The 13825-nt window shown below is 36.5% G+C and overlaps 1 protein-coding gene across 1 annotated transcript in view; it reads right to left on the bottom strand.

The window, feature by feature from the left end:
- Positions 1–503: 503 nt before the first annotated feature.
- Positions 504–13825, bottom strand: part of LOC110466937 (testis-expressed protein 2-like) — a 24187-nt gene continuing 10865 nt past the window's right edge. The window contains exons 6-8 of the mRNA XM_021523747.1: positions 13176–13385; positions 10632–10752; positions 504–5931 (exon numbers count right to left, since the gene is read on the bottom strand). Coding sequence (XP_021379422.1) covers positions 5830–5931; positions 10632–10752; positions 13176–13385 — 433 coding nt within the window. The 3' untranslated portion in view covers positions 504–5829. The remainder of the gene's footprint in view (positions 5932–10631; positions 10753–13175; positions 13386–13825) is intronic.

Here is a 13825-nt window from a genome sequence, read left to right as displayed (position 1 = left end):
CAATTCTAATATCATGACTGCATTCGTCTCTTTATGCCCAACAATTGTATATATAGTTTTGGGGTGGGGATCTTAACCGTTTCAAAGTTATGACCCAGGGGTTAAGTCTCCAAGGGTCGGGCCAGACNGGGGGGTCAGCCCCACCATTTGTACAATTTTGAATCCCTGCCTCCCATGAATGCTTCTGATTAAATATGATTGATATCCAGTGCATAGTTCTACAGAAGAAGTCGTTTGTAGCAATATAGCCAAAATGCCCCCTTTTGGCCCCGCCCCTCAGCCCCCTGGGGAGTCAGCCCAACCATTTGTACAATTTTGAATCCACACCACCTAGAGGAGATGTCGCTTAAAGCAATATAGCCAAATTGCCCACTTTTTGCCACACCCCTCAGCCCCACCATTTGTACAATTTTGAATCCCCACCACCTAGGGATGCTTCCAGTCAAATTTAATTAAATTCCAATCAGTGGTTAAAAAGAAGAAGTCGTTTAAAGAAATTGTTGACGGACTGACGACGGACGCCACGGTATGGAATAAGCTCACCTTGGTCCTTCGGACCCGGTGAGCTAATAAAAAACAATAGCTCTACAATAGGTGGACAGTGGTTCAAGTTACTGTACACGTCTAGAACAGCTATATAAACATGGCTTGTACTTTAAACAAAGGACTATGTATTAAGCTATTCTTTGTACGATCGTTAGTATCAGACAAATAACAAACAACTGGCAAGAAGTAATGGCAGAAATACCAACCAAGCAAGCACTTAAACCTGTGTTTGCCAGTGGGAGACTAGTGATTTGATACCTTGGAGACCATCTCAAGGGAAAGCATTTTAAAATCTAGATTAAGGATTGAACTTAAACATAGGACAGTCAATGCATTGCATTTCTTTCTGTCTTCATCTCACAGGAAGAATGTATCCCCTCCTCTCCTCTCTCATAAGAAACAACAAGTACAGATTCACTCTACTTTCTTTGAATTTTTCTTGAAGTTAATTTGCAATCCATCAAAACACTGCACAAGAAATCAATGTATTAACATCAATGTTTATGTTAGAAATTGTTAACATTTAAAACGTCATTGTAAACAGAATCAAACTTGAATAAATGGACAACACAATTCTGATTATAACTATAAATACTCTGAATTCCTCAACTCTGTTCTTGTAGTATTGGTAAGCTAACAAAACAACTTTGGAAAAAAAAATGTCCACAACACTCTAGTTTAATACAAATTAAAAGTTCTTTGAAACCATACTTATCCAGACTTTTTTTTAACGGAAATAAATGGAAATAAGTTGTTTTCTTTTCAATCTGAAGACAGCTATCATTTGAAACTGTGAAATACATAAAAGTAAATTTACTTTAAAAAATTGGATTTTAACTTGAACTTGGTAAATTAGAAGATAGTTAGAGCACATTTAACTGCATTTGAGCTTAGAATAGTTTTATGAATGTAGGACCAAGCCCTGATCAAAGTATCCTGGTACAACACAGGTAGAGTGATGAGACAGTTTAACAGTAGAAACAATCAAAGGCAGTAATTTATTAATAAACTTTAATTCAAACATAATCACCAGGGTCCAGTCAAAGCCATCTCATTCATTCTAAACTTTAAATGACTAATTTCTTAGTATCTTAAAAACATTTATCTTTATCTCATCCTCAGATGTTCATTTTAGATCTATTTACATGCAGTTTTGACAAATACATTTGAGCCCCATAAATCCTGGCATAGGTTGCATTGTTCTATTTAATTATCAAGCCAATTTTATGTTTCTTCTCAAATAAGTCCAGTAATATGACAATCGTGTTTAGAAGGAAGGGAAGTTGGTTGGACTAATACTAGCCTGTTGTAAGCTGATCAGACTTTGACTGGACCCAGGAATAAATAATTTAACATACTGGTACCAATATTAACACAAAACCGAGACGGAATCACATACATATTGCTGTATCAGCTGTGTTTTATGCATGGAAGATAATATAAATAAACACCGGTAGCAACGAATGCTAAGTACCAATAATAGTTTGACTTGAACTATTGTATATAAATAAAAAATCAACAATGTGTGGCTATACAGTGTACACGGTAATAAGCAATAACATACCTAGTGATATAAACTTCTCCTGAGTTACATATCCAGGCAAAATAAGCAGAACATCCTTTTTTCAGTAACAATAAGCATAAAAAAAAATCTAAGAGTATCTGTAATTTTTACAGGAAAAAGCTCTTTTTTGAATTAGCACATTGTATCTAACTGCACAATAGAAGTTTCATTGGAGAATGTACAACTAAAGATAAATTGACATGTGATAAATAGGCTGTACCAATTTTTCAACAACGAAATGCAAGACGAACTGATGACTATCCGGGAAAATAGGCTGTACCCATGTACATATTGTACTATAGGCTGTACCCATGTACATATTGTACTATGCATTACTTTGTACACAAGAGGTTGTATTGATTATTGTTAAGCTATCCTGTTACAGGGAAAACTCCACTAAAATATCTTTACATGTGGAAGAAGCTTGTATTTATGACAATTTGATAGTTTTGATGACATACAGACTCCAGGGACAGAAACTACACAATACACTATATCAAAGAGCTACCTCTTAATCTTACATTAAGTACAAGTGATCTTCACTTCTCTTCTATGTTTTTCTTTATTTTTTCTTCTTGAACAATAGTGGGTTTTTTATGATTATAAGACAAATAATGGATAACAATATGTTTCTGTAGCATATTTTGGAATTAAAAATATTAGAAAAGAAGGGCAACTCAAAGTGGGGTTTATTTATAAGTCATGTTCATATACCTAGCTGGTAAGTTACTTAAATTATTTGAGATCTGAAGAATATCCCTATTAATGCTGCGTTATCCACGACACCTTGTCCTTAGAAAGGGGATACAATGGGCACAGGGCGTTTTTAGTATTTCACCCATATCCTGAACAGACTTCAGGTAAAACCCTCATCTACAGAATCTGTTTAGCAAGGGGGTGGGCTTATTACTGAACATGGATATCTCCCTGGTGAAATATTTTGAGCTGTACAACCACAATTTGTGTTATTTTTCACCTACAACATTGCTTTTGTTTTTAAGTTCACTGTATCACAAAAACGAAATTTAAAGGTTGAAAGCAATACCTTGTCATATTGTATTACTGTCAGAAGGCTCTGGTGTATAATTGCTATAATTTACATAACCAAGCTAAACTGTATAGCCTGAGCATGGAAACAGTGAGACAGGATAGGGGGGAATCAATAGAAATCAATACATTTGGTGTTCTGTACATTTATTTTAATGACAAAACCTACAATTATCTGCTATACCCAATCTGGACCTATATGTCAACTCAAACATCACAGCTGACCAAATTAATTATTTATTTCATTTCATTTCCTTATCAATAGCATTCAAGTTACAAAACACAGCAGTAATCTGACTAAAATTGATTATTTTAACTTTTGACAGAGACGGTGGGAATCCTAACCAATTATTTATCAAGTACATGTGTCTACCTTACACATTTATATCAATGCTTTAACAGTATTTTACAGGTTTAATTGGCCTAGATTTTAATTGTTACTTTTGTATAAAAAATGTTGGGTGTAATGCTTTACCAGTTCTGTAGTTACATAGTAAAATAAATTGTGTATATCACAACATAATGATGAAATCACAAAATGTATCCTATTCAGCTAAGTATGAAAATACACTATTTCTATGGTGTCTGTAATGCTATCTTCAGTTCTGATGTTGGACACACTAACACTTTACAGAGAAGTAAGCAGTTATGTACAGCCAAGCATATGTGTTTGTTTATTGTGTTGCTTTTTACAGCCCATTGACAAGTTAGGTCATTTAGAGCCAAGGTGCATAATCAACTAAACACTATCTATATAGGAAATGTGTAAAAGTACAAGTCTGGTCCTTCAAAAGAAACTTTGTGTAGGGGGGTCATGAGTGGCCCTTCTACAATAGTTTTGTATACATGTACATATAGATGGTGCATGTGAAACCCTTCAACAATAGTTTTGTATACATGCACATATAGATGGTACATGTGAAACCCTTCAACAATAGTTTTGTATACATGTACATATAGATGGTACATGTGAAACCCTTCAATAATAGTTTTGTATACATGTAGATAGATGGTACATGTGAAACCCTTCAACAATAGTTTTGTGTATGGGGTACTATGAATGTTCTCAAACAGGTTTTGTGAAACTAGTACATGTCTGGCCCTTCAAAAATAGTCTGTGAACAGGGTGTATGAAGGGACTTAAACAATTGTACTGGGTACATGTAGGGCTCTTTAACAGCTTTGTGAACTGTGTTCCCTAGGTATGGTTGTTCAACAATAACTTGGTATGCTGTGTTCATGTATGGCACTATGACCCTTCAACACAAGATTTTTGTACAGTGTTTGTGTATGGTCCTTTAACATAAGGGTTGTGTACAGTGTTTGTGTATGGTAAATCAACATAAGAGTTGTGTACAATGTTTGTGTATGGTAAAACAACATAAGAGTTGTGTACAGTGTTCGTGTATGGTAAAACAACATAAGAGTTGTGTACAGTGTTTGTGTATGTTAAAACAACATAAGAGTTGTGTACAGTGTTTGTGTATGGCAAAACAACATAAGAATTGTGTACAGTGTTTGTGTATGGTAAATCAACATAAGAGTTGTGTACCGTGTTTGTGTATGGTAAAACAACATAAGAGTTGTGTACAGGGTTCGTGTATGGTAAAACAACATAAGAGTTGTGTACAGGGTTCGTGTATGGTAAAACAACATAAGAGTTGTGTACAGGGTTCGTGTATGGTAAAACAACATAAGAGTTGTGTACAGTGTTTGTGTATGGTAAAACAACATAAGAATTGTGTACAGTGTTTGTGTATGGTAGATCAACATAAGAGTTGTGTACAGTGTTTGTGTATGGTAAAACAATATAAGAGTTGTGTACAGTGTTTGGGTATGGTAAAACAACATAAGAGTTATGCAGTGATTGTGTATGGTCCTTCAACATAAGAGTTGTGTAGTGTTCATATATGGCTCTCCAACAAAAATTTGAATTTGTGTATAGTGTAGTAAGTGTTTTCAGCTTAACAAAGAAGATTGGAAGTACGGCCCATCATCAAAAGTAGCACCAACAACGTCACATTTTTAATTTGACAATAATGGGATATGGCAATATTGAAATACATTCATATGTTATCAAATTATCAAGTTGTTTCAGTAATTCATCATACAAAATTAATCTATAATACATCTCATTCAGTATCATTGTTGGGATCAAGCTGTACTTTTAATGTCATTATAAGCAGAAATTAGATTTATTTGTAGGATTGTCTAAACATTGTTATTGTGTAACAGATATTCCGTTAATTCCTAACTTGAATTAAAACACACTTGTAAACACAAGCAAAATAGACAGGTAAAAAGTTAAAGTACTACCCCGGTACATTATTGGATCACCCATGATATTATCATATAATAGTAAGGACACATACAATGTATAGCAAAATAAATATTAATATTTTTGTCTTTTCTTTCACTCAGATTTAACTTTGAAATCTTTATGTATGTTTGATTGTGATGACATAAACATGATTTGCAAAAGGAAGCATTATGGTACACAAAATTTAATCTTTTAAAATGTATAAGCATACCACTATAAACTTGATGTACAGCAATAAATTACAGATATAAACATATACAGAAATGTTACTAAAAAACAATATTGCACAATATTGCATACCCACATAACATAGTTTGTGTAGGTTAATGCTGACTCCGTTTCTTAGTGGGAACTACAGATTTCCGCTCAGGCCGGGAGGGTCTACACCGCTGGGAGTGTATGTGGTAAATGTTGGCACCTCAAGGTCATCCAAATTGGGGTATACAAATGTCCTCTGTTGGGAGACAGAAATGGGGATATTTACAGGTAAATTTAGCAGATAGGTATAAATCAATATTTGTATTTTATGCATCCTACTAAATAAGATATATTTATACCATAAAATGTTGAATATCTAAAATTTCATACATTTACCCAGTAAAATATAATAAGCCTCTAATTATTCAACACACAAAGTAGACAGGACACTATCTAGTACATCAGCTAAACACCACAATCCTTTAGAGGCCATCATACAGGATAACTGATAGTACATCAGCTAAACACCACAATCCTTTAGAGGCCATCATACAGGATAACTGATTTGACTAGTACTGTGCGTAGCAACATTTAAAAGGCACTTTTAGATATTATATTTCTTTTTGCTGCAAAGAGCAAATGGTGACAGAATCAATATTTCTGCAGATCAGTAATCCTACACCCACTGACCTTCAGAATTCCACTTTACAATCTGATGGAAATCATCTGTTACACAGCTTCGTTTAGAAATATCATGAACATTCAGGCATAAAGCCATATAACGGATGATTTTAATCAGATTGTCAATTTTTTAATTTATAGCATCATGATTAAGTAACATTCATGCATTCCAATTTTATAACTTTATCTCTTTTGGTTGTTCAAGGAGTTTTGAGACAAAATTACAAAATATGGAAAGAAAGACCAAAAAAAAATCCATCTTATTCTTTGAGTTGTAAATTTTGTGAAAACAACATATGTTTCTTGCCTCTGTCATTGTTCTCAAACAAGAAAATCTGTAACACATTATGTCACCGCGCCCTCATGCACACAAAGACAGTAACACAGTATAATAACAATGGAAGTCTCTAACAAACAAGAACTGTCACAGGGTAAGTCACCACTCTAAAATAACCAAATTCTATATCACAGTATGATGTCACTGCCCTCAAAAAAAGACCAACTTTAACACAATAGAATGCAACCTTCAAGAGAACAAGAATTGGAAACACAAGATAATGTCATTACTCTCAAGCAAACAAGGACTGTAACACAGTATAATGTGTATATACTCAATCAAATAAGGACTGTAACACAGTATAATGTCTATATACTCAAGCAAACAAGGACTGTTACACAGTATAATGTCTATATACTCAATCAAACAAGGACTGTAACACAGTATAATGTTTATATACTCAAGCAAACAAGGACTGTTACACAGTATAATGTGTATATACTCAAGCAAACAAGGACTGTAACACAGTATAATGTCTATATACTCAAGCAATCAAACAAGGACTGTAACACAGTATAATGTCTATATACTCAAGCAAACAAGGACTGTAACACAGTATAATGTATATAAACTCAAGCAAACATGGACTGTTACACAGTATAATGTCTATAAACTCAAGCAAACAAGGACTGTAACACAGTATAATGTCTATATACTCAAGCAAACAAGGACTGTAACACAGTATAATGCCTATATACTCAAGCAAACAAGGACTGTAACGCAGTATAATGTCTATAAACTCAAGCAAACAAGGACTGTAACACAGTATAATGTTTATATACTGAAGCAAACAAACAAGGACTGTTACACAGTATAATGTATATATACTCAAGCAAACAAGGACTGTAACACAGTATAATGTCTATTTACTCAAGCAAACAAGGACTAGCTGTCACACAATATAATGTCAACAATCTCAATAAAATAATTGTCTATAATATCAAGTAAACAAGAATTGTCACACAGTATAGTGTCAATACTCTAAGTAAACAATGATGTGACATAGTATAATGTCAACACTCTGAAGTTAGCAGGGACTGTCACATGGTATAATGTCAATACTCCTAAGTAAACAGGGACTGTCACATGGGATAATGTCAATACTCTTAAGTAAACAGGGGCTGTCACATGGTATAATGACAATACTCTTAAGTAAACAGGGACTTTCACATGGTATAATGTCAATACTCTTAAGAAAACAGGGACTGTCACATGGTATAATGTCAATACTCCTAAGTAAACAGGGACTGTCACATGGGATAATGTCAATACTCTTAAGTAAACAGGGGCTGTCACATGGTATAATGTCAATACTCCTAAGTAAACAGGGACTGTCACATGGTATAAGGTCAATACTCTTAAGTAAACAGGGACTTTCACATGGTATAATGTCAATACTCTTAAGAAAACAGGGACTGTCACATGGTATAAGGTCAATACTCTTAAGTAAACAGGGACTGGCACATGGTATAATGTCAATACTCTTAAGTAAACAGGGGCTGTCACATGGTATAATGTCAATACTCTTAAGAAAACAGGGACTGTCACATGGTATAATGTCAATATTTTTAAGTAAACAGGGACTGTCACATGGTATAAGGTCAATACTCTTAAGTAAACAGGGACTGACACATGGTATAATGTCAATACTCTTAAGAAAACAGGGACTGTCACATGGTATAATGTCAATATTTTTAAGTAAACAGGGACTGTCACATGGGATAATGTCAATACTCTTAAGTAAACAGGGACTGGCACATGGTATAATGTCAATACTCTTAAGTAAACAGGGGCTGTCACATGGTATAATGTCAATACTCCTAAGTAAACAGGGACTGTCACATGGGATAATGTCAATACTCTTAAGTAAACAGGGACTTTCACATGGTATAATGTCAATACTCTTAAGGAAACAGGGACTGTCACATGGTATAAGGTCAATACTCTTAAGTAAACAGGGACTGTCACACGGTATAATGTCAATACTCTTAAGAAAACAGGGACTGTCACATGGTATAAGGTCAATACTCTTAAGTAAACAGGGACTTTCACATGGTATAATGTCAATACTCTTAAGGAAACAGGGACTGTCACATGGTATAATGACAATACTCTTAAGTAAACAGGGACTGTCACATGGTATAATGTCAATACTCCTAAGTAAACAGGGACTGTCATCAAGTAGACGAAGGGGGAGGTGGGGGCAAATTTTTACTTAGAATCAAAATTATGTTTTGAAAAGAAACCATTTAAATTTAGACGAACTGTGAAAACTGTACCAATTTGGGTAGTGCCACATTCAATCATATTGGAATTTTTCATGAATATCTTGAGTTTATTACTGTACTTGCAAAAGCAACATAATAAACATTGAAAAGTTGAACCAGTGTTGTTGGCTAAGAAAACTCTAAACTTCTGAGCCAGATGGAGAGCATGGCAATATGGAGACTGCCACGTTGTCAGGACTTATCAAAATGGGAACTATAAGATCATCCATGTTGGGCATCACAAGGACGCACTGGGAAAGTGCTGACTACTATTTTAAATAGAAAACTTCTGAAGTACAAGTACTGAACTTTGGCACATTTCATCGCTGTGACCTTGAATGAATTCAGGTGAAGGTACTTTATTTTAACAGAGTTGATAGATATTCGCCCAAGTAAACTACAGGCCAAACATCAAGAATCTACGCCTTATGAGCATGATGAGTTTTTGGAATATTTTACCAATATGACCCATGTGACCTTTAATATGGGTCAAAGTCATATATCTTGAATAGCCTTCTCTTCTGCAAGCTAATCTACAACTGTAAGTCACAACAATACTAATACCCCACCACCCAGCCCCTGCTCGACCACTGTTTTTTATGTTTCATCCAATCAGAGGCCACATCAGCCACCTTGAATCCTGAAATCTAACAGTCTGTCTTTTAATATAAAGTATACTCCCTATTCATCACTCCCCCAAAGAAGCAACAGAGATGACCCCATGGAACTGAATTTAAGTTATAACCAGTATTTTCTCAGCCAATCAGAAGCCATGATGGCCATCTTGAATCCTGAAATCTTTAAACTCAGCTTTTTACAACAATTCCTGAAACTCAAAGTTGATCATTTGATGTTTAGTATATCACCTATGTATCACTCCCACAAAGTATCAACAAAGATCGCCTCTAGAACTCAAGTTGTAACTTTTGTTGCCTCAGCCAATCAGAGGCCATGGTCGCCATCTTGCATCCCAAAAATTAAAAGTTGACCACTTGGTATAAAATATGTGCCTTATGTATCACTCCCAGAAAGTTTCACTATAATTGGTCACAGAACTTTTCGAATATTTGACTGGACAGAGCTTGAAGTGACTAAGCACAAAAATGGGAATAACTGTGGGGCAAAAGTCAAAACAGAAATACATGTATCAGGTGCACAAGTATGTGATGTACAGATCATGCATATAATGTTCTGTTGATATTAACTTATTACTTTAGGAGTTTGTCCAGACAAGATTTTATCAATGGACTGCAGACAGAGGGACAAGATGATTCCAGTATAACATCCACACCCTCCCAACTTTGTTGCAAAGGGTATAAAAAAAAGTCTTTTTTTCACTTTTAAAGAAAGAAGCCAAAAAAGGAAATAATGAGAAACCTGTCACATACTGAATATCATTTTACATGTTCAGAGAGATTATTTTCACTTTCCTTAATTTTCTATTTTATCATCTGTCGATTCAGAGTCTATGTTGGTTATATAGACAACCACAAGTGCCTGGTATTTGATATCCTTCAAATTTGTTTGTATTAGTAGATGTTAATCTTTATCAAATGAAAGGTTTCAGTCTTTATATGGAAGTTACTTGTGAGTTTTTGTAATAACTGACCTATCCGTCTACTCTGGACAATAACATTGCAGATTTACTACAAAGTACTGTCTGTATCTTACCTGGAACTCAGTAGACAGTTTTTTCTCAATCCATTCTGTTATGTGTGTGAGAGTCAGTTCTCTAGCGCCAACCTTCGGTTTAGCAACTAGTTGAAGCTTCGGACTGCCTCTGAATCCATACCTGAGGCAAAACATTATAAAATTCATTCAGTTTGCACAGAATAAAATAGCCTTCTATTGTTTTATGAGTATATGCTAGTTTTTGAATCATGTTGAAATATCAATTTGTTAATAGAGGGTTAGAAATTTGACAGCCATGTTCCCAGATAGTACAAATATAGTGTCCTTACCTACCCTAGTTTGTATATAGGAGAGGAAGAAATTTGACAGCCATGGTCACAGACTGTATGCTTACCTATCATAAGCTGTATGTAAGAGGAGGGAGAATGTTGATAGCCATAGTCCCAGACAGTATCCTAACTTACCACAGTCTGTCTGTGGGAGGGGGAGGAATATTGATAGCCATGGTCCCAGACAGTATCCTAACTTACCACAGTCTGTCTGTGGGAGGGGGAGGAATGTTGATAGCCATGGTCCCAGACAGTATCCTAACTTACCACAGTCTGTCTGTGGGAGGGGGAGGAATGTTGATAGCCATGGTCCCAGACAGTATCCTAACTTACCACAGTCTGTCTGTGGGAGGGGGAGGAATGTTGATAGCCATGGTCCCAGACAGTATCCTAACTTACCACAGTCTGTCTGTGGGAGGGGGAGGAATGTTGATAGCCATGGTCCCAGACAGTATCCTAACTTACCACAGTCTGTCTGTGGGAGGGGGAGGAATGTTGATAGCCATGGTCCCAGACAGTATCCTAACTTACCACAGTCTGTCTGTGGGAGGGGGAGGAATGTTGATAGCCATGGTCCCAGACAGTATCCTAACTTACCACAGTCTGTCTGTGGGAGGGGGAGGAATGTTGACAGCCATGGTCCCAGACAGTATCCTAACTTACCACAGTCTGTCTGTGGGAGGGGGAGGAATGTTGACAGCCATGGTCCCAGACAGTATCCTAACTTACCACAGTCTGTCTGTGGGAGGGGGAGGAATGTTGATAGCCATGGTCCCAGACAGTATCCTAACTTACCACAGTCTGTCTGTGGGAGGGGGAGGAATGTTGATAGCCATGGTCCCAGACAGTATCCTAACTTACCACAGTCTGTCTGTGGGAGGGGGAGGAATGTTGACAGCCATGGTCCCAGACAGTATCCTAACTTACCACAGTCTGTCTGTGGGAGGGGGAGGAATGTTGATAGCCATGGTCCCAGACAGTATCCTAACTTACCACAGTCTGTCTGTGGGAGGGGGAGGAATGTTGATAGCCATGGTCCCAGACAGTATCCTAACTTACCACAGTCTGTCTGTGGGAGGGGGAGGAATGTTGATAGCCATGGTCCCAGACAGTATCCTAACTTACCACAGTCTGTCTGTGGGAGGGGGAGGAATGTTGATAGCCATGGTCCCAGACAGTATCCTAACTTACCACAGTCTGTCTGTGGGAGGGGGAGGAATGTTGATAGCCATGGTCCCAGACAGTATCCTAACTTACCACAGTCTGTCTGTGGGAGGGGGAGGAATGTTGATAGCCATGGTCCCAGACAGTATCCTAACTTACCACAGTCTGTCTGTGGGAGGGGGAGGAATGTTGATAGCCATGGTCCCAGACAGTATCCTAACTTACCACAGTCTGTCTGTGGGAGGGGGAGGAATGTTGATAGCCATAGTCCCAGACAGTATCCTAACTTACCACAGTCTGTCTGTGGGAGGAGAAATGTTGACAGCCATGGTCCCAGACAGTATCCTAACTTACCACAGTCTGTCTGTAAGAGGGGGTAGAATATTGATAGCCATGGTCCCAGACAGTATCCTAACTTACCACAGTCTGTCTGTGGGAGGGGGTAGAATATTGATAGCCATAGTCCCAGACAGTATCCTAACTTACCACAGTCTGTCTGTAAGAGGGGGTAGAATATTGATAGCCATAGTCCCAGACAGTATCCTAACTTACCACAGTCTGTCTGTGGGAGGGGGAGGAATGTTGACAGCCATGGTCCCAGACAGTATTCTAACTTCCACAGTCAACTCTATTGGTGTGTTGGAAACCTCTTCCATTTTCTTCTTGATGTACTTGATCTCTGTAGCACTTTGGAAATATTTGGACTGTGTGATCTTTCCCAGATAGCCCATAATCTTCCTGCTGGCTTTACCTCCTCGTGCACTACAAAAAAATATAATTTTAATGAGTAGTAGCATTGTACTGTCTGAATGAGTGGTAATATTTTATGGAGTAGTAACATTGTAATGCTTGTGTAGTAAATTTGCACAGTCTGAGGAAAGTGGCATATTTTTTTTATGTTATAAGGAAATAGAAATATTATAGCTAATTGTGGTACTGATTATAGGCTAAAATGCCAGAAGAGTTGTAAAAATTTATTTTGGAAAGATGTGCTATTAAGTTGGTGCAAGCTAGCTGAAAAAGTTGTAAATTTTGGAAACAAAAAGNGGGAATATTGATAGCCATGGTCCCAGACAGTATTCTAACTTACCACAGTCTGTCTGTGGGAGGGGGAGGAATGTTGACAGCCATGGTCCCAGACAGTATTCTAACTTCCACAGTCAACTCTATTGGTGTGTTGGAAACCTCTTCCATTTTCTTCTTGATGTACTTGATCTCTGTAGCACTTTGGAAATATTTGGACTGTGTGATCTTTCCCAGATAGCCCATAATCTTCCTGCTGGCTTTACCTCCTCGTGCACTACAAAAAAATATAATTTTAATGAGTAGTAGCATTGTACTGTCTGAATGAGTGGTAATATTTTATGGAGTAGTAACATTGTAATGCTTGTGTAGTAAATTTGCACAGTCTGAGGAAAGTGGCATATTTTTTTTATGTTATAAGGAAATAGAAATATTATAGCTAATTGTGGTACTGATTATATGCTAAAATGCCAGAAGAGTTGTAAAAAATTATTTTGGAAAGATGTGCTATTAAGTTGGTGCAAGCTAGCTGAAAAAGTTGTAAATTTTGGAAACAAAAAGGTAAATATTCTCAAATCACCCATTTGGTATAATAAATCAATAAAAATACAAAACAAGAGTATATTTTATAGGGAATGGTATAGGAAAGGGGTAACAATAGTTTATGACTTAATTAAAGAAAGAAGAAATAAATTGTTTTACAGCCATCAAGAGTTT

Source organism: Mizuhopecten yessoensis, unplaced genomic scaffold (assembly GCF_002113885.1).
Source record: "Mizuhopecten yessoensis strain PY_sf001 unplaced genomic scaffold, ASM211388v2 scaffold11149, whole genome shotgun sequence".
NCBI classification, from domain to species: Eukaryota; Metazoa; Mollusca; class Bivalvia; order Pectinida; family Pectinidae; genus Mizuhopecten; species Mizuhopecten yessoensis.
This window is presented reverse-complemented; position numbering and strand designations above follow the sequence as displayed.